The 22,699-nt window shown below is 44.2% G+C and overlaps 1 protein-coding gene across 7 annotated transcripts in view; it reads left to right on the top strand.

Moving 5' to 3' along the window:
* The window catches only part of ttll5 (tubulin tyrosine ligase-like family, member 5), a 1,011,501-nt gene that overhangs the window by 131,499 nt on the left and 857,303 nt on the right, over positions 1-22,699 (top strand). For all 7 annotated transcript variants that reach the window (XM_069915842.1, XM_069915845.1, XM_069915843.1 and 4 more), the window contains exons 13-15: positions 13,647-13,728; positions 16,951-17,012; positions 22,491-22,579. In XM_069915842.1, coding sequence (XP_069771943.1) covers positions 13,647-13,728; positions 16,951-17,012; positions 22,491-22,579 — 233 coding nt within the window. The remainder of the gene's footprint in view (positions 1-13,646; positions 13,729-16,950; positions 17,013-22,490; positions 22,580-22,699) is intronic.

Genomic DNA, 22,699 nt, shown 5'->3' on the forward strand with positions numbered 1-22,699 from the left:
TGGTATGTTCATTGGTGTGGCCCCACTTAGAATATTGTGTGCAGTTCTGGTCACCCAGCAGCAGAAAAGATATCAATAAGATTGAAAGAGTGCAGAGAAGATTTACTAAAATGTTGCTGGGTCTTCAGGAGTTACTGAGAAAGATTAAACAGGTTAGGACTATATTCCTTGGAACAAAGAAGGATGAGAGGAGACGATAGAGTTTTATAAGATTGAGGGGTATCGACAGAGTAGATGTGAGTAGGATGCTTCCACTTGGATTGGGGGAGATAAATACGAGAAGTCATAGCCTTAGGCTGAAAGGGGAACATTAAGGGAAAGTTTTTCACTCAAAGTGATGGGAATGTGGAACGAGCTGCCATCTGATGTAGTGAATGCAGATTCAATCTTAAGTTTTAAAAATAAATTGGATAAATACATAGATAGGAGAAGTTTGAAAGGTTATGGAATGAGAGCAGGTCAGCTCGTTTTATTGGTTCGCACCGACAGGAAGGGTCAAATGTCCTGTATTCTGTGCTGTAATGTTCTATGTATCCTCCCAATATATCAAGCATTCCTGACCTGGAAACATCCTAGTGAAACTCCTCTGCACCCCTTCCAATGTATTGATGTCCTTCCTATAAATGGGTGACAAGAATTGCACACAATACTCCCAGTGTGCACTTAACAATGCTTTGTATGGCTGAATTATGAGGTCTTAACTTCTGTACTCCGTACCCTGCTCAATGAAGGCCAGCATGTCAAGTGGCTTCTTCCCCACTATGTCCACCTGATTCACCACTTTCTGGAACTATGCACCTGTACTCCAGGTCTCTCTGCTCCACAACACTCTCTAGGGCCCTACCATTCACCGTGTAAACCTCCCTGGTTTGACCTACCATTCACCGTGTAAGTCCTCCCTGGTTTGACCTACCATTCACCGTGTAAGTCCTCCCTGGTTTGACCTACCATTCACCGTGTAAGTCCTCCCTGGTTTGACCTACCATTCACCGTGTAAGTCCTCCCTGGTTTGACCTACCATTCACCGTGTAAGTCCTCCCTGGTTTGACCTACCATTCACCGTGTAAGTCCTCCCTGGTTTGACCTACCATTCAACGTGTAAGTCCTCCCTGGTTTGACCTACCATTCACCGTGTAAGTCCTCCCTGGTTTGACCTACCATTCACCGTGTAAGTCCTCCCTGGTTTGACCTACCATTCACCGTGTAAGTCCTCCCTGGTTTGACCTACCATTCACCGTGTAAGTCCTCCCTGGTTTGACCTACCATTCACCGTGTAAGTCCTCCCTGGTTTGACCTACCATTCACCGTGTAAGTCCTCCCTGGTTTGACCTACCATTCACCGTGTAAGTCCTCCCTGGTTTGACCTACCATTCACCGTGTAAGTCCTCCCTGGTTTGACCTACCATTCACCGTGTAAGTCCTCCCTGGTTTGACCTACCATTCAACGTGTAAGTCCTCCCTGGTTTGACCTACCATTCACCGTGTAAGTCCTCCCTGGTTTGACCTGCCATTCACCGTGTAAGTCCTCCCTGGTTTGACCTACCATTCACCGTGTAAGTCCTCCCTGGTTTGACCTACCATTCACCGTGTAAGTCCTCCCTGGTTTGACCTACCATTCACCGTGTAAGTCCTCCCTGGTTTGACCTACCATTCACCGTGTAAGTCCTCCCTGGTTTGACCTACCATTCACCGTGTAAGTCCTCCCTGGTTTGACCTACCATTCACTGTGTAAGTCCTCCCTGGTTTGACCTACCATTCACCGCGTAAGTCCTCCCTGGTTTGACCTACCATTCACCGTGTAAGTCCTCTCCGGTTTGACCTACCATTCACCGTGTAAGTCCTCCCTGGTTTGACCTACCATTCACCGTGTAAGTCCTCCCTGGTTTGACCTACCATTCACCGCGTAAGTCCTCCCTGGTTTGACCTACCATTCACCGTGTAAGTCCTCTCCGGTTTGACCTACCATTCACCGTGTAAGTCCTCCCTGGTTTGACCTACCAAAGTGTGACACCTCACAATTTTCAGAAGCATATTCCATTTGCCACTCCTTGGTTCACCTTCCCAAGTTGTCTATATCCTGTTGAATATTCTTCCTCACTGTCCAGAACACCACCAATTTTGGTGTCCACTGCAAATTTACCAATTATATTGACTCTATTGGCATCAAAATTGTTAATATACCTGTCAGTGACAAACAACAGTGAGCTCAGTACAGCATCCCATAGCACTGACATGGACACAGGCCTCCAATCCTACCTCTAGATCACAATAATTGAAGATTGGTAAGAACATCTCCACAATCTCCATTACCAGAGCACTGAGGGGCTGTGTTCTTAGCCCCCCCTGCTCTACTCGCGTTACACCTACGACTCTGTAGTTTAGTACGACAATAACACCATCTACCAGTTTGCTGACGATACCACAGTAGTGGGTTGTATAAAGGGAGGGGTTGAGTCAGCGTACAGGATGGAGATTGGTCCAAATGGTGCACCAATAACAACCTCACACTCAATGTCACCAAAACTAAGGAGATGATTGTTGACTTCAGGAAAGGAAACCCAGAGGTTTACAATCCAGTGATCAGTGGGGGATCAGAGGTGGAGAGGGTGAGCAAATTTAAGTTCTTGGGAGTTATTTTCTCGATGTCCTTTCCTGGACCCAACACATCGTGAAGAAAGGACGCCAGCACTTCTTCTTCAGGAGTTTGTGGAGATTTAGTATGACACCAGAAACCCTGGCAAATTTCTATAGATGTGTGGTTGAAAATGTACTGACTGGCTTCATCACAGTCTGGTATGGGGACACCAATACCCCTGAGCATAAGGCCCTCCAAAAGGTGGTGAACTCAGCCCAGGACATTACAGGCAAAACCCTCCCCACTTTTGACCACATGAATAGGGAAATGCTGCCAGTGGAGAACAGCACACTACCGAACACACGCTCTTTTCACACTGCTGCCATCAGGAAAGAGGTATCGGGGCCACAAGACTCACCACCAGGTAAAGGAACAGTTGGCTGCTCCCCCTCCACCATCAGACTCCTCAACAACAAACTCAATCAGGGACTCATTTAAGGACTCGGACTTGTGCACTTTATTGATTTTCTTTTCTCTCTGTATTGCACAGACAGGTTGTTTACATTCTTTATTTGTTTACATGTTCACACTGTGAACAGTTTATTTTTTGCACTACCATTTAGTGTTAATTCTGCCTGGCTCACAGGAAAAAGGGATCTCAAGGTTGTACGTGATATCATTCACATATGTACTCTAACAATAAATCTGAATTAAAACATTTCTCCGCAACAACCATAGAATGCTACAACACAGAAAACAGGCCATTCATCCCTTCTAGCCTGTGCAGATCATTGTTCAGCTAGTTCCAATGACCTGCTTCCATTCCATAACTCTCCAGACCTCTCCCATCCATGTATCTGTCCAATTTATTCTTAAAACTCAAGATAGAGTGTGCAGTCACCATATCATTGGATACTCCCACCACTCTCTGAGTGAAGCATTTCCCCCTAATGTTCTCCTTAAACTTTTCTTCTTTCAGCCTAAAGCCATGTCCTCTTGTATTTATCTCTCCTAATCTCAGTGGAAAGAGCCAAGTTGCATTTACTCTGTCTACACCCCCTCTTAATTTTGCGAACCACCAAGTCAGTTTTGAACCCAATGTACCCTCTCCAGTCTCCCTCTTCACATCAATGCTTTTAAGTCTTGGCCTGCAGCATCACAGGCACCACACCACTCCATTGAGGGCATCTACAAGAGGCTGTTAAGAAAGCCGGCTCGATCTTCCAGGACCCCCAGCACCTAGGCCATGCACTCTGGCACAAGGACAGCTTCTTCCCCTCTGCCATTAGATTCCTAAATGATCAATGAAACACAGACACTGACTTTGACTTTTTATACACTATTTCTATAAATTTTGAAAAGTGGTTTATATAACTGTGACACTGCCACAAAACAATGAATTTCATTACTTGTTCATGACAATAAATCTTGAACTACTATCCCCTTACATTTCACCTCCTAAACTATGAATAATCTTTCAGCATGGAAACAGACATAGGAGCAGAAATAGGCCATTCAGCCCATCGAGTCTTCCCCACCATTTAATCAGGAGCTGATCCATTTTCCCACTCAGCCCCATTGCCTGGCCTTCCCCCCCATAACCTTTGATCCCTTGGTTAATTGAGAACCTATCAATCTCGACCTTAAACACACCAAATAACATCCAGCCTGCACAACCGTCATGGCAACAGATTCCAGAGATTTACCAGCCTCTGGCTGAAGAAATTCCTACTCTTCTCTGTTCTGAGTGGACGCCCTTCAATGCTGAAGTTGTGCCCTCTCGTCCTAGATTCTTCCACCATGGGAAACAACCTTTCGACATTAGCTCTGTCCATGCCTTTCAACATTCAAAAAGTTTTAATGAGATCTCTTCTCCCCACCCCCCCCCCCCCCCCACCCATTCTCATAAATACCACTGAGTCCAGGCCAAGAACTGTTAAATGTTCCTCATATGATAACCCTTTAATTCCTGGAATTATCCTTGTGACCCTATTCTGAATCCTCTCCAATGTCAACACATCCTTTCTTAAATGAGGGGCCCAAAACTGCTCTCAATACTCTGTGAGGTCTCCCCAGTGCCTTATAAAGCCTCAACATCACATTCCTGCTCTTATATTCTATTCCTCTTGAAGCTAATACTATTTGAGGACAGTATCATTAAAGAACCCTTCAATCCCACACACACCATCTTTTAGCTGCTCCTGTTGGGAAAGAGATACAGGAGGATCAGAGCCAGCTGAATGACCAAAGGAACGGCTCACACTCACCACCCAAGACTCTCGTATTTATGAATAATATTTATTTATTTGTATGTATGAGTACCTGTCCTGCATATGTGTGGTATGTCTGTGTGTTGACTGGTTGTATGTCTGCATGTTTTGCACTGAGGACTGGAAGACTCTGTTTTGTTGTGCAACCAGATGACAGTAAACTTGATTTGCCTGTATTCTGCCCATTATCCCTCTAAACCTTCTCTAGCCATGTACCTCCTGAGCTTGACTCTTGTCTAGATTATTAAATGATCAAAATGTGATTCCACCCAAGTTGTGTAACTTAATAAGACGTTCGTGGACTAACCAAATCGTAGCCACGTCATGCTGTTAAACCACTTGTGAACGTGGAGTGGTGCTGGATGCTTAGCTGGTATTTACTGTGATGCCAGTTCTGCAGTGAGCAGATCAACGTGTCAAGTAAGGAAAGCCACTTGGTCCTAACAGCTTGTCTGGTGCTTTTTTGACCACATCAGATCGGATACTATTTGATGTCATCTAACAAAACAGAAATGTCATATTGTGTAAAATTGTGTCTGGTGTTCCATAAGGCAGACAAAGATTCGCCATTAGCAGAAATTGCCTGACACTCAGAACAGTCAAAGAAAGCAAACTAAAAAAGAATTCCCCCGAATCACTGAGTCTCCATGGTTTCGCCTTCAGTATTCCTGCAGCTATAAGACTCCAGTTTAGTTCAAACCATCGGCAATCCAAGCCCTGATCCAAGCCTCCGACACGATGAGGAAGCCTTCAGCACTCTCTTGAATCCTGCTTCTGATGCCTGGTTCTCATGAATCAGTCTCCAGGAGTCCACAGCTGGTGTGAGTCGCTTGATCTCAAGTCACCAGCAGTCTATGTGGGTTCCTTGCCGGTATCTTCGTACCTGTGCGTGACTTTCAACTGCAGAATTCTGTGCTGGTCCGCCACCATGATCACCATACTTTGGGTTATCTCTCCTGGTTTTTTTATCAGGGGAAGGTGGTTTCTCCATTACTGGTGCCCTGCGCCTGACTGCAGCTCCCCAGATTCTTGAGGTCACTACCGAACACAGGCACCACCATCTTGGGTCCAGACCCCATGTTCACAGAATTTTAAATAAAACAATATGGCTCCCTTAACAAGCTGTTTAAAGCGTGAATATTGCCGTCTACAGCCAAACTGGACGGTAGGTCCCCGCAGAGGAGCAACTGTGTCTCCTCTCCCTGCTCTTCCCAGGTCTGTACCTGTGGCAGCACCGCCATTTTTTGTTCTCTGTTTCACAAGGAATTATAATCCTAAAGGACAGGTGATATAACAGGTATTCACAGGGTTGTTGGGTTTGCCTCAACATCCATGCTAAGTTTCCTACCAGAGCTATTCCTATTTGGCGCATATCCTTCAAAACCTTTCCTATCCATGTACCTACCTAAATGTATTTTAAATGTTGTAATTGTACCTGCCTCAACAGCTTCCTCAGGTGGCTCGTTTCATTTCCTCTGTGTGGAATAACTTGTCCCATCAATCCCTTTTACACCTTTTTCCCTCTCGTGCTAAATCTATGCACCTAAATTTAAACTCTCTTATCCTAGGAAAATAGTTGTGTATATTTACCTTATCTATGCTGGCCCCCAGCTTTCTTCACTCCAGGGGCAAAAGTCCCAGCCCATTCTATCTCTCCTTATAACTCAAGCCCGCTATCCCCAGTTACATCCCTGGAAATCTTTTCTGCACTTTTCCCATTGTAATGACATTCTTCCTTTAGCTAGATTACCAGCACTGCACACAATACCCTGACTGCAGTCTCCCTAACACCTTGTCCAGCTTGAATATGATCCTATAACTAGATTACCAGCTCTGCACACAATACCCTGACTGCCGTCTCCCTAACACCTTGTCCAGCTGGAATATGATGCTATAACAAGATTACCAGCACTGCACACAATACCCTGACTGCAGTCTCCCTAACACCTTGTCCAGCTGGAAAATGATGCTTCCGCACCTGTACTCAGAGCCCTGACTAATGAAGACCAAAAAATGCCAGTTTTTGTCACCATCACTCCCTTTACTAGTTTCAGGGAACCATGTACCTAGACCCCGAGGTTTCTCTGTCATATTATGTTCTCCAGGATTTTGCCATTCAATGCCTTGGTTAAATTCCCAAAATGCAACATTTCTCACTTGTCCAAGTTAAATTCCATCTGCCATTCCTTGGCCTTGGTTTCCAGTTCTACATCCAGTTGTGGTCTCTGAATACCTTCTTCATTGTCCACTGCACCACCAATTTAGATGTCAGATGCCAAATTCTTTTTCTTTTCTTTGGCTTGGCTTCGCAGACGAAGATTTATGGAGGGGTATGTCCACGTCTGCTGCAGGCTCGTTGGTGACTGACAAGTCCAGTGCGGGACAGGCAGGCTCGGTTGCAAGGGAAAATTGGTTGGTTGGGGTTGGGTGTTGGGTTTTTCCTCCTTTGTCTTTTGTCAGTGAGGTGGGCTCTGCGGTCTTCAAAGGAGGTTGCAGCCCACCAAACTGTGAGGTGCCAAGATGCACGGTTGGAGGCGATATCAGCCCACTGGCGGTGGTCAATGTGGCAGGCACCAAGAGATTTCTTTAAGCAGTCCTTGTACCTTTTCTTTGGTGCACCTCTGTCTCGGTGGCCAGTGGAGAGCTTGCCATATAACACGATCTTGGGAAGGCGATGGTCCTCCATTCTGGAGACGTGACGCACCCAGCACAGTTGGGTCTTCAGCAGCGTGGATTCGATGCTTGCGGATTCTGCCAGCTCGAGTACTTCGATGTTGGTGATGAAGTCATTCCAATGAATGTTGAGGTTGGAGCGGAGACAGCGCTGATGGAAACATTCTAGGAGCCGTAGGTGATGCCGGTAGAGGACCCATGATTCAGAGCCGAACAGGAGAGTGGGTATGACAACGGCTCTGTACGCGCTGATCTTTGTGAGGCTAAACTACCATATCCATCTTAAGGATGTTAAATGAGGTAAATCCACTCCAATGTAGTGAATTAATCAAAATATTTCCACTATAACCTTTGGAAAAGATCTAAGCCATCCAAGAAGGCACATTTGGGCAGAATTGTTAAAGGGTTGCAATTTTAAGATTTTGTAATAACTGAAACTGTTCCAAAGGCATAATTTTACAGTCAACTTTAACAAAATGTCTTTTGACAGCAGTTTGTTTTCCTTTAAGAATATAATTTTTTTTAAAGAAGATGTCATGTGCATATTTCTGATGACCTGTTATAGAATACATGGGCCAGTGATGTGATCAGGTCACTTGAGGGAAAATGTCTCTGATGAGTAAAATGCTGATGACAGTGAATGACTTTGGAACTGTCGGTATTTTATGTCATTGCCAATTTACTGTAATTTCAATTTCTCACAGAAACCATAAGTTTGCCTAAAGCTTGTTTTATTAACCAATTATTGCCAAAGATAATAACTCGAAAAAACCTTGAACCAAAAGTGAAAAGAAACACCAAATTCAGGTTCTACTTGATTTACAGGGTTACTCCTTTAGTTCTGTAGTTCACAAATATTTTGTTTTCTATAAAGAGTGTAATATCATGGATAGAACTGGAATGACGTGAAACCATCTCCCTCATTTTCCATTGTAATCTCCTCTGCCCGAAAGCAGCCCGTCTCCCTCTTGTACTTCCTTGCACAATCTGTCAGCCTCTTCCAGACTTTAGGCTTGGATGCTCTCATTTTTGGAAACACTGGTGAAGTTGATGGAGTTGACCCAGCTGGGCTCAAGTGTGAGAAATAATTAGCAGGTGTCCCCATTTGCTCTGTGGCTGAAAGGTCGATGTGCTGGTAAGATGTTCAAAAGTGCAATTGAGGTGGGTTTGGAGGAATGACTGAGCCTGATCAGATTAGATCAGCTCACCCAGGCTAACATCTCCCAGATAGCAGCTGGAATCACACTCTGATATCTGCAGTATGCCACTTGCATTCCCAGCATAGGACTTCCAAAACTGGCAATTGACTCTGGATGACCAAGGTCATAGAGGAAATGATGGAAGAGCATTGCCAAAACTTTCATGAGATTGTGTTGCTGATCTACTATCTTGTGAAAGTCAAGAAGTAAAACACAAAAGTCTGTAGACGGTGTGGTTGGAGTAAAAACATAATGCTGGAAAAACTCAGCAGGTCAAACAGTGTATTTATATAGCAAAGGTAAAGATGCAGAACCGACGATTCGGGCTTGAGCCCTTCATTAAGGTCTGGAAAAATGTCGACAGGCACCTGAACAAAATGGTAGGGGAAGGGGCACAGCCCCAAAGGCAGGAGGTAATAGGTGGATATGGGAGGGAGGGCACATCAGCCAACAGGGGAGGAGGGATGGCTCTGTGAATGGAGAGGGAAAGAGGTGGAGAGCTGGAGGAAAAAGGGAAAGGAAAGGGAGGGAGAACAGAGAATGGGCTCGCAGAAACCGGAGAAGTTGATCTTAATGCCATCTGGTTGGAGAGGGCCCAGACGGAAAATCAAGAGTTGTTCCTCCAATGTATGGGTGGTCTTGGTGGGATAGTATACGAGGGCACGGACAGATGTGAGCATGGGACTGGGGCGTAGAATTGAAGTGGTTGGCCACCGGGAGGTCTCTGTCACTGATACGGATAGAGTGAAGGTGCTCAGTAAAGCGATCTCCCAGTCTGCGCCCAGTCTCTCTAATGTAGAGACGGCCACAATGGATCCCACGAATACACAAGTGAAGTATTGCTTTACTTGAAAGGACTGTTTGGGGCCCCAAATGGTGGTAAGGGAAGAGGTGCGGGCATGAGTGACAAATCCTGCAGTCATAGGGGAAGGTGCCAGCAGTGGGGGGGGGGGGGGGGGGGGGAGGTCGTGGAAGAAGTCCTGGAGATGGAGGCGATGGAAAAAGAGTTTGTCAGGCACATCTTCCCCTCTCTGCCTTTCGCAGGGTCTGCTCCTTCTGTGACTCCCTTGTCCGAATTCCTTACACCACCAATTGCATCTCCCTTCCCTCCCCCCCATCCCCCCCAACTATCCTGATGTACCTTCCCCTATGAATGCAGGATGTGTCACTCTTATGCCCGTACCTCCTCCCTTACCACCCAGGCCCACTGCTCAAGCCCCAAGAGGCAGCTCGTGTCCCACCTGTGGCAGAATGTGCGGAAACCCCCATCAGCCACTGTGGGACCCACAGTCCAGGGCAGAAGCTCGCCTTAGTCTTGAGGCTGCCTGAGAAGGAGGAGTCATAGAAGAATGGGAGAAACTGAGCTACCGTTAAGGCCAATGGGATCGTGTTTCAATGAGTGTCTGAACCTGTGGAAGAGGGAAAGGACTGGAACCTAAACTGGAGTTAATGGAAAAAACAGGAGTCCTGAATTGTGGTCCAATATATCACTGTGCAGGATTTAGAGTGTTATTCCCAATGAATTTTGGGTTGGTGGCTGAATTTACTGGCCAATAAACCGCGATGCTGAGAGTGAACCCCTTATGCAATGAGGGTGTGATGAGAATGTAGAACTATACAGCACTGACTCCAATGTGTCTGCACCTGTCTAACTAATCCCATCTACCTGCACTTGGTCCATATCCCTCCATGTCCCGCTGGAGCACAACTGCCGAAATGCCACTTGAAAGTTGCTTTCAGATGCCTTTCTACCTCATTGCTGGCAGTGTGCTTCAGGCACCTACCAGTCTCTGTGGGTGGGGGGTACTTGATCTGCACATGTCCTTTAAACTTCCCCCCCCTCTCATCTTAAAATTAGAGTCTGTATTATATGACATTTTAACCCTATCTATGTCTCTCATACTTTTATATTTCTATCAGGTCACCCATGAATCTCCAGAGAAAAAATTCCATGTCCTACAGCTGTGTGACCACTATAAGCCTGTAAAACATAGCAGTAGAAATAGGCCATTCAACCCATTGAGACTTCCTGCCATTTAATCACAAGCTGATCCATTTTCCCTCTCAGCCCCACTGCCCGGCCTTCTCCCCATAACCTTTGATGCCCTGGCTAATCAGGAACCTATCAATCTCTGCCTTAAATACACCCAATGACCCAGCCTCCACAACCACCTGTGGAAAGAAATCCCACAGATTCACCACCCTCTGGTGGAACAAATTCCTCAGCATGTGTTCTACGCGGTCGCCCTTCAATCCCGAAGTTGTGCCCTCTTGTTCTAACAGTGTTAGATAATGTGTGTGAAAAATATTTTTTAAACATGCAGAAGTCAGAATCTGAAATAAAAACAGAAGATGCTGAAAGCTCTCAGCAGGCCTGTGGTGCATGTAGACAGAGCGATAGGTAATGTTTCAGGTTGGGACCTTCTGATCGAAGTGTATACTGTTTTGCTCTCCGTGGACACAGAACCTGAGCACATGGAAACTGGCCCTTCCACCCACAATGTTTACACCAGCCATTGTGGATCTCTTTACCAATTCCACTGCCTGCATTAATACCATATCCCTCTGCCTTGCTCATTTGAGTCCTTGTCCAGATGTCTCTTACATGTTACCCTTCCTACCACCGCCCCCGCCCTGGCAGCCACCTGTAAGCCACCTCCCTCTCAGCTTAAACCTATGCCCACTAGACTTGGATTCCTTTATCAGGAACAAAGTGATCCATCCAGTCGCTTCCATGTGGTGATGAGAACTGCACAATCCTCCATGTGTCAAAACACAGAAATGCTGGAGGAACTCGGCAGGTCTTGCACCATCCACAGGAGGTAAAGATTTATAACCGACATTTCAGCTTGCGTGTTTTTACTAAAGTCACTGTGTCCGCAGATTTTCGTGTTTCACTACAATACTCTGTCTGGACAAACCAACATTTAGTCCTGTTCCTCTAACTAGACTAACAGTAAGAGTGTCTCGACTTTTCTGGGCTAATGCCATCCACGTTTCTCCCCACCTTCTCCAACTGTGCTCCCATGTTCATTGAACTATATACACTATCCAGAGCTGTGTCATTCTGTGATCTAACTACCCAAAATGTATAACTTTGTACGGAATACTTCACATTTGATTCATGGATATAAATTCCTTTGAGTTTTGACAATTAAGTTGCAAAATAAAGGTACTTAAAATGATGGAATGAAACACGAAAGTCTGCAGACCTTAATGAAGGGCTCAGTCCCGAAATGTTAGTTATGTATCTTTATCTTTGCCTTCTAAAGTACACCATGTGAACTGCTGAGTTTCTCCAGCATTATGTTTTTACTTAAAATGTTTGAGATTTACAAAGATAGAGCAACTATGTCAATTGGTTTGAAAAACAGGATAAGCGGCCACAACTTTAATGTGGAAAGCTGGTCCTCCAGAGGGAAATCAGGAGGATTTTTTTTCCTCGCACAGAGTTCAGAAACTTGAAGCTGCAACATTTCAATTCCCCTTCCTCAAGGCTGTGGTTGTTAAGGTTTGATTGAAATGTTACGACTGAACCTTTGGGGTAATAGCTGGCATTTAGTTGCTAGCACAAAGTGAGAACTGCTGTATTAAATATCCATTGGATATCCCTCCTGACACTTTGTCCCATCAGCGACAGTAGGCAGTACCTATTCCATGCTGGTCACTAAATGATAGATTACTTCCCAAAAGAGTTTTGTAATTAATAAAAGGGCAATAGGAGCGAGTTAAAAATCACCAAGATCTACTTGAATGTTGGAAGAAACTCAAAGGCTGAATTGTTTGCACCGATTCCTGCCTGTGCACATCATAAATTGGCGGCTCATTGACTAATTCTGATAATTGGCACAATCAGTTTCGGGAAGTTGGTCTGCAATATGGTTTAAAAAAGCTGACATGCAATTTGTTTGCATTTAAAAGGACAACATGGATTAAAAGTCATACAGTGTGTAGATGACGCTGAATGGTGCCATTGTGGGAGCTGAACAGGAGTGAGGACATAGGACAAAGGTGTGCCCAGTCCTGTGATTCTAGATCCTTGGCAACATTCAGATTTCCGATTGATTGTCAGAGTACATACATGACATCACATACAACCCTGAGATTCTTTTTTCCTGTGGGCGCGGCAGAATTACCACTTATTGGTAGTGCAAAAACTAAACTGGTCACACCATATATACTCCAGTTTGCCTATTGTAGTAGCAGGTCTAAGGCAGATGCCGCCTTACTGGCTCTAATGGACAGCAAAGATGCATACATCAGGACACTCTTTATCGACTGCAGATCTGCATTTAACACCGTCATCCCCTCAAAACTGATCAAACTCCAGGACCTGGGAGTTAACACCCCACTGTTTAATTGGATCGTGGATTTCCTCACCTCCAGACCACAATCAGTTAAGATTGGTAAGAACATCTCCTCCACAATCTCCATCAGTACTGGAGCACCACAGGGCTGTGTTCATAGCCCCCTGCTCTACTCACTTTACACCTGCGATTGTGTAACTCGGTACAAAAATAATACCATCTACAAATTTCCTGCCATCAGGAAAGAGGTCTAGGTACCACAAGACTCGCTCCATCAGGTTCAGGAACAGTTGCTCCCTCTCCACCATCAGACCCCTCAACGACAAACTCAATCAGGGACTCATTTAAGGACTCTTACTTGTGCATTTTATTGATTTTCTTTTTGTCGCCTTGAATTGCACAGTCAGTTTGTTTACATGTGTTATCTGTTTACAGTTCTTTATTTGTTTACATGTTCACGCTGTGACCAGTTTAGTTTTTGCAGTACCAATAAGTGGTAATCTGCTGTGCCCACAGGAAAAAGAATCTCAGGGTTGTATGTGATGTATGTACTCGGACCATCAATCGGAAATCTGTAGACATGTTGAGAGTCCTTACACAATTGTGTTTTGTGTTTTAACAGAGCTGTATGGTTTTGATGTCCTAATTGACTCCAACCTCAAACCCTGGCTGTTGGAAGTCAATCTTTCACCCTCACTAGCCTGGTAAGTAAGCAATGAGTTTTTGCCTTTGGTCATTAAACTTTCTGCTGGGACCCTTCTCTGGGCTCTTGCTCGAATTATAAAAATCCTCAGTTGTCTTTTGGGCCCCACTTGAACTGAATTGACATGCTGGTGACAGGGACAGAATTAGGCCATTCAGCCCATTGGTCTGTTCTGCCATTCATCATGGTTACTGCATTTTTTCCTTTCAACCCTATTCTCCTGCCTTTTTAACCTTTGATGCCCTCACCAATCAAGAATCTCTAAAGCTCCACTTTAAATATATCCAACGACTTGGCCTCCACAACACATTCCACAGATCTCACCACTCTCTGGCTAAATAAATTTCTCCTTATCTCTGTTTTAAAGGAATGTCCTTTTCTTGAGCTTTATCTCTGGGACTGTTCTGGTGGCCTCTCTGAGATCTTGATATCCTTCTTGAAGTATGGAACCAGGTTTGAACATAAATATTTAACCTTAAGCTGAGCCAGATTTTATGTGGAGCCTTAAACTTTCTCTCTCAACAAATTTGAGGAAAATTACATTTTCAACCTTGACTTGCCATTTAGAAATGTTTATTCCATTTGCCCAAATATTTCTCTCTTCCTGCAGATTTAATATTGTGCTATTTGATTTCTATTCTCCACTCTATTTGCCCTATTGAAATGTATTACTTCACTCTTTCTGTGTTCGTTTTCATGTGCTGATCTGTGCTGCCCTCATCAATGTTCGTTATATTCTGTGGTGCTGTGCCAACTGCAATAATTGCAATGAAATAGTCTTGAAAGCATATGTCAAAAAATGCAGTGGTCCTCATACCAGCTGCTCAGAAATTCCACTGATATTTACCACCAGCAGTTGTATAGACACAATGGCCAATATTGTATCTACACAACCATTGACCTCTTTAATCCCACAGTTTCTAACATATTAACGTCTGTCATGCAGAACTTCATCAAATGCTGTCTGGTAATTCACATTCACTCTGTTACCCTCAACAGAGAACTCAATCAAGTTAAATAAATTTTAGGACACCTCTAGTAGTTTGTCAGCTTATCCTTTTGCAATGGATTATTGGCTCCAAAGGTTTCCCCACCACTGATGTCTCAGCCACTGCCTTGTCCTAGAGGGCTTAATGCTTGCATCATAAGGCAACTACGATGGGCTGAGAGAGGAGTTGGTTAGCCTAGGGAACAGAGGCTGGATGGTGGCACCGTTGAGGAACAATGGAAAACTTTCAAATAAATTTTTCACAGGGGAGAACCAGCCATGGATAACCAAGGAAATAAGGCACCAAAATGAATGTTAAAGTGTATATAGTCACCAAAAGTAGGAGGAAACTGGAAGATTGGGGAAATGTTAAAAAAGTAGAAAAGAACTATTAAGCAGTCAATAAAGAAAGGGAAGATAGATTATGAAAATAAACTAGCATAAAATGTAAATACAGATATAGAAAATGTTTATAATTATGTAAAGCAGAAAAAGTGGCTAAAGTGAGCATAGGTCCCTTGGAAGAGGAGATGGTATACCCCATTTTATGAATACGTGCTTTACGAAAATTCACTTTTACAAAGAAACCTGTGTTTGCTATCCGAAAGAAATGGAATAGGGTTTGAATGAGTTTTTGTTTTATGAAAATAGCCTTCAATAGTAGTGAATAGGTCTTCACCTTATGAAAGGTTTCCTAGGAACGCTGTAGTTTCAAAAAGCACGGTATACATGTATTGGGTAACGCAGAAATGGCTGAGGGTTTGAATGACTATTTTGTCATTAATGACTGTCTTCATGGTGGAGGATACTTCTAACGTGCCGTGATGGGAGATGAAGTTCCCTAATCCATTTGCCATCACTGAAGAGGTAGGGGGGAGCAACTAATGGGCACAAAGGTAAGCAAGTCCCCTGGTCCTGATAGAATGCATCCCAGGGAACTGAAAGAAATGTCCGAAATTATAGTAGAGGTGTTTGTGATAGTTGACCAAAATTCTTTGGACTCTGGATAGACCCCAGCAGATTGGAAGACAGCGAATGTCAGGCCACTGATTTTTATAAAAAGATGTAGGCAAATGACTGGTAACTATTGGCCAGTTCATTTAATGTCTTTCGTCTGGAAAATGGTTGAAACTGTCATTAAAGAAGAAATAGTGAGATATCTGGATAGAAATGGTTCCACGAGGAAGACGCAGCATGAAGGTCATGTTTGACAAATTTACTGGAGTTCTTTGAGATTATAATGAGCACAGTGGATAGAGAGGTATTGTGTATTTGGATTTTTGGAAGGAGTTTGATAAAATGCCACATGAAAGACTTGTCCATAAGGATGCATGGAGTTGGGGGTAAAGTATTGGTATGGATAGAGGATTGGTTAACCAACAGAAGGCAGATATTCTCTGGTTGGCAATCCGTGGTGAACAGAATGCCACAGGGGTCATTGCTGGGCCCACAACTGTTCAGGGAGTGCATTAATGATTTGGAAGCGACGACTGAGTGTAGCTTATCCACATTTGCTGATGACACTAAACTGAGTGGAAGGACAAATTGTTCACTTGGATATCGATGAGTTAACTGAGTGGGCGGTGTTCTGGCAGATGGAGTACAATATTGGTAAATGTGAAGTCAGTCATTTTGGAAGAAAAAATAATAAATTATTTAAGTATTGACATTGCAGCATGGATTTGTACAGAGCGACTGGGGGGTGTATGCATATAAATTGCAGGTGCAACAGGTAACCAAGAAGGCAACTACAATGTTGGCCTTCATTGCTGGAGGGATTGAATTTAAGAGTCGGGAAGTTTTGTTGCAACTGTACAGGGTACTGATGAGGTTGCTGTTGGAGTACTGTGTGCAGTGCTGGTCTTGAGAAAGAATAGACTGGTCTTGGAGGTGGCACAGAGAAGATTCATGGGGTACTTAAAAAGGAGAAACAAAATTTGGGTCAAATGGAAATTATAGAATGAACATCATTAGATGTTTGATGGAGAAGGCAGATCAAGATCAACTGAAACTGAGCTTCCCCCTGCTCTGTTTTAATGGAGAAGGTAGGTGTAGAATTCATTAGTCTGTCTAGAGGAGTACTACTGGCATACTTGGGCAAATAGGCTCCTTAATGTTGCAAATTCTATATTTATACTCTTCAGTATTTCTGTATTTAGTTTTATTTGGCTGCAGTGTTTAGAAATTGACTGTTTCCACCCTTCCATTAATGAATTTTTCTTTGTATCTCAATAGTGATGCACCTTTGGATCTGAAGATTAAAGCAAGTTTACTGACCGACATGTTTACGTTAGTGGGTGAGTGTGTGATTTTTAGGAGAATGAGTTTCCTTATCACTTGAAGATGGCTTGTTACCTGAGAGAGGTCTGGTTACTTTTTATCTGGTATCATGTGGTGGTGTTTCTGAGTGGAAATACCAGCCATCTTCATATACAGGTACCTAACCTTTTATCCAGGATTGTTGAGACCGGACACCTGCATTTGTTCAGAATCTTCCAGATTTCAGAATCATTTTGATTTCCGTCTCATTAAGCCACCTCAAGTCGTGCTGCCACATCCACCCCTCACCCGAGTCACACTGCCATCTCTCTCCCCCTCACCCACCCAAGCTGCGCTACCGTCTCTCCCCTTGCCTGCCCAAGTCGTGCTGCCTTCTCTTCCCACCGCCCGCCCGAGACATGCTGTCGTCTCTCCCCCTCACCCGTCCGAGTCACGCTGCCGTCTCTTACCTCCCCCTCGCCTGACCAAGTTGCACTGTTGTCGCTCTCTCTCTCCTCTTGCCCCCTACTGTACCAGCGTCAAAACAGCCCCTTTCTTGGTTTCAGTTGCATGGGGGATTATGGGTAGTGATGACGGCCATTGAGCCGCCATTGGGTTGATTGAAAGTGCTGCGATGCTGGCTAGCTGTTAGTATAGGTGATTTGAAAGTACTTAAAAAGTAGCGGAACACGACGGGATACCTGGGAGTTGAGTTGGATCGCATTGGGTTATCTTGGTGCCAAACTCCATCTTTGATGAGCAGATGTCATCTGAAAAAAGTGCCAGTGTTTGGAAGTTACCAGTTTTCAGAATTCCTGATAAAAGGTTAGGCACCTGTAATACAACAGTGACTGGACTTCCAGGATGCTTCTGAACAGCTTGGAGCATCCTCCAGTTTCTTTAGAGAAAAGCAACTTACAATTAATACTAAAGTTGCTTAAACAGTTTACTGTCGGAGAGGGGAAAATTTGTGTCTCCTGTTTTCTAGCTGATGTCAGATCAGTTATTGTTTTTTATTGTATTTCAGGAAATGTAGTTAGTGTGTAACATATTTAAACAATTAATTGCAGGGAATAGCACTCAACATTGAGATTATTCCGTGCTGTTCCAAGTTTGGGGTTCAGTGTGAGCATTGAGGCCTCCGGGTAACACTGTTGGTGGGTGGATGTGTACAGGACTGCCTCTGAACCAAGTAATTTGATTGGCCTGAAGGACTTTCCAATGTCCACGGTTAAATGCAATTTGTAAATACATTTATTAGAGCGACTGAAATAAACAAAACCATCTGAATGTTTATCTGACAAGGAAATGTCTTTTACGAGCTCAGTGTACTGTAGGAATGTAATGGAGAGGGCTTTTACACACAAATGAATCAGACCCTGATGTAAAGATGGAAGGGTCGTCATGCATGTGACACGAGTTAATTGACCCAATAAAAATGTGTATGTTGAAAGAAGATGTGCATTTAAAGGTGGATAGGTTATGGAATGGCTGCAGATGCTGGGGTTGAGTGCAATATACAAATGTGCTGGAGAAACTTAGCAGGTCACACAGCCTCCATGAGAAGTAAAGGGTAACCAATGTTTCAGGCCTGAGCCCTTTGCCAAAGTAGGAAAAAGCAGGCAGATGCCTGAAGGTTAAGGAGGTTGTTTGTGGGGTAGCACTCCAAAGTGTTAACATAACAATTACAGCACGGAAACAGGCCATTAGGCCCTTCTAGTCCGCACCGAACCAAACACCCCTTTCTAGTCCCACCTCCCTGCACAATGCCCATAACCCTCCATCTTCTTCTCATCCATAGACCTGTCCAACCTTTTGTTAAATAATACAATTGACTCCGCCGCCACTATTTCTCCCGGAAGCTCATTCCACACGGCTACCACTCTCTGAGTCAAGAAGTTCCCCCTCATGTTCCCTCTAAACCTCTGCCCCTTAATTCTTAACTCATGTCCTCTTGTTTTAATCTTTCCTCCTCTTAACGGAAATAGTCTATCCACTCTGTCTATCCCTTTCATAATCTTAAATACTTCTATCAAATCCCCTCTCAACCTTCTACGCTCCAAAGAATAAAGACCTAATCTGTCCAATCTCTCCCTAGACTCTAGATGCTTAAACCCAGGTAACATTCTGGTCAACCTTCTCTGCACTCTCTCCACTCTGTTTATATCCTTCCTCTAATTAGGCGACCAGAACTGCACACAGAACTCCAAATGAGGCCGCACCAACGTCTTATACAATCTCAACATCACCTCCCAACTCCTATATTCCATGCAATTCAATGAGCATTTAGATTCATGTAATAAAATCAGTGTCATATTTACATGAAATTGCCAGACAGATTTGCCATCAGCAGAAATTGCCTGAAGCACCTCTTACAGTCAAAGAGAAGCAAAAGAGAGTCCCCTCGGAGTCACCGAGTGTCAGTGGATTCAACTCCAGCACTTCCGCAATCTCTGCAGCCACAGACTTCAGTCCAAACCATCAACAACCTGAGCTCCAGATCCAAAGCTCCATTACGATCAGGAAATCTCTGTTCTCGGCACCCTCTTGTATTATCGTATATATAAGTTCAATGTACAGATGCACTGAAAAGTTTTATTTGTTGAGGCCACGTATATATGTATAACAGGTATGTTGTATTCATCAAAAGTAAAAATATAAATGATCACAACTACAAGACAGAAAGAGTAATTATAAATATCATAAATATTGTCAGTGCAAGAAAAAAAGTGATGATTCAGTAATGCATACAGATCTTTTGCCAGTCTCTGCCAGGGTTCGAGTCGTGCACCAAGGTTTGAGACAAGCAGGACAATAACAGTCCCTTTCAGCCCACGAGCCTGTGCCGCCCAATTATACCCAAGTGACAGTGGGAGGAAACCCATGTCGACACGGGGAGAATGTACAAATTCCTTCCAGACAGTGCGGGATTTGAACCCCTGTCCTGATCGCTGGCCGTGTAATAGCATTACACTAACTGGTACACTAAGTGTGCTGCCCCCCTGCTGTTCTGTTCTTGAATCAGGAGAGCTAGACTTAAGCCTTCTGCACGAATGTTGCAGCAAAAGGAAGTTGTGGCCAGAATAATGGGGGCTCTGTGTATTTACAGATGTTTTCAATGGATGGGAGGTCGGTGCCTGTGATGGACTGGGCTAATTCAGCCACTCTCTGCAGCCTTCTGCACTGTTGGCCACTTGCGTTACAAACCAGGCTTTGATGCAACCAGTCAGTAACCTGTAGAAGTTTGATAAGAGTATTTCACAACATGCCAAATAGGGGCATGGGGGGTAAAATATGAAAATTTGCAGACACGGTGATTGAAGTAAAAGCACAGTGCTAGAGAAACTCAGCAGCTCAAACAGGGAACTCTATGTAGCAAAGATCAAAGTCCACAGCCAATGTTTTGGGCCTGAGCCCTTCACCAAGGGGCCTTCTTCATGGTTGCCTCGATGTGCTCGCTACAAGGTTCTCCATGATGTGGATTCCGAGGAACTTGAAGGTCCTAACCATTTCTACTGCTGACAATCAATGAAGACAGGTTTGTCCCCTCCCCTCAAGTCCACGATAAGCTCCTTGGTCTGAGAGTAAGAATGTTGTTCTGGCACCACCCAATTGGATTCTGGATCTCCATCCCATGTTCTAACACACCATTTCCTGTAATTCAGCCCAACCACATGATGCTGTCATAGGGGGATGGGTGTGAATGAGAGAGCGGAAGACTCCAGATGGGAATGGGATGGGGAAATAGAACTAAAGAAGACTAGAATGGGTGAGGGTGGTTGGAAAGATGCTCAAAAAAGGGGCGGGAAGAGAAGAAGGATACTTAACAGTGTGGAAGGACCTTGGGGTCCAAATCTATGCATCTCTCAAGGCTGGCGCGCAGGTTGATAGGGTAGTTAAGATGGCCTATGGTTTGCTGGGCTTCATTAGTTGTAGGATTGAGTTTAGGAGACATGAGGTGATGTTGCAGCTCTATAAATCTCTGATAAAACCACACTTTGAATATTGTGTTCAGTCTGGTCACCTTATTATAGGAAGGATGTGGAAGCTGCGGAGAGGGTGCAGAGGAGATTGACCAGGATGTGGCCTAGCTTGGAAAACATGTCTTATGAAGCAAGGTTAGCAGAGCTGGGACTTTCTCTTTGGAGCGAAGAAGGTTGAAAAGTGACTTAATAGAGGTCTACAATATTATGAGAGATGTACATAGGGTGAGCAGCTGGTACCTTTTTCCCAGGAAAAGGGAGTAGCAAGCACCAAAGGACATGTGTACAAAGTGAAGTGAGGAAAGTTTAGGGGAGACATCATGGATAAGTTTTTTTTACACAGAGAGTGATGGTGCCTGCAATATATTGCCTGAGGTGGTGGTGGAGAATGGAACAGTAGAGACATTTAAGAGACTCTTAGTGTTACAAGCCCAAAGGACCCCAAAATCCAGCAGCAATAGATCTGCACCACACACCGGGTCACTTAACCAAAAGTAGTTTTTAATTATAATTGAACAAAAAAAAGAAACGTTAACTTATTACTCTAGCTACTTACTTAACCTACTTAATCCCCCCCTCTAATACTAAGCGCAGGTGTGTGTCATGTATGTTTAAGATTAGAAAAGTTCTTTAGACCACAGTCCAATCTCACTGGTTGGAGGCAATTCTTGTACTGTGCACAGAAGTTAGCATTATCAAAGTTCATCAGTCTTTGGTGTTTAACAGGCAAATGGTTACCACTCAGGAGGGTTCTTGTTGGTTTTCAGAGAGAGACACCTTTTGCAGGACATCCACACCTGATTCCTTCTCAATCAGTCTTGCTGACGAAACTTGCCCCCTTCTGGGTTCTCCAGATGATCCTCTTTCTTTCAGGTCACCGTTCAGACTGCCAGCCTTCTCCTTTGACCAGGCAGCCTTCCAAAGTTTGCCATCTTGTCCCTCTGGAACTGATTTCTGTGACTCCTTTCTCTGTTTCGCACCTTCCCTCTCTGAGAGCAAAACTCTTCTGCCCAGCTTGCAAAGATCACATGTTTCCAGGCAAGCTGCATTCTGCAACTTTGTTGCTCTCTCTATAAAAGCATTCTGCAATAGTCCTGCCAAAATTCTGTTTTGAAATGTGTGTGTACAAGCTGCTCTAGCAATTTCTCCCAATCCACCTCAAAATACTGTCAAACTTAGGCACATAGATGAAAGAAAAATAGAGGGTTATGAGGTCGGGTTTTGTAGGTTTTTGTGTGTTTTATCTATAGGTTGGCACAACATCGTGGGCCATAGGGCTTCTACTGTGCTGTAATGTTCTAGGTCATTGTTTATGTTGAGCTTCGCTGGGGCAGTGCGGAAGGCCCAGGATGATATAGGAATAGGAAAGGGAGTTGACATAGCAGCAGTTGGGAGTTCAGGATGGTCTGTGAAATGGTCCCCAAGTATGCGATTGGTCTCCCTGGTACTTGGAGAATGTTTGGTGGTGAGGGGAACAGTTACTCAATCTGAAGACTTTCTTTGAAGGTAATAGCTGATTTCTTTTGTCAATAGGAATCGTCTGTCATGACCCAATTGTACGACAAGGCAGGCAGGGGAAGGCTGTTTGTGATTTCCCTCCTCGACCTCAATCTCAGAAACCGGTAATGTATTGCCTCTCAAAACATACCTTTCTGCGCTTGGGTAGGAAAGGTCAAAGGCTACTTTAAGTATTATCCTTGACTGAAAAAGTAGCCGTCCTATCTCTGGCCGGGTTCTCACAG

Source organism: Narcine bancroftii, chromosome 2 (genome assembly GCF_036971445.1).
Source record: "Narcine bancroftii isolate sNarBan1 chromosome 2, sNarBan1.hap1, whole genome shotgun sequence".
Lineage (NCBI taxonomy): Eukaryota > Metazoa > Chordata > Chondrichthyes > Torpediniformes > Narcinidae > Narcine > Narcine bancroftii.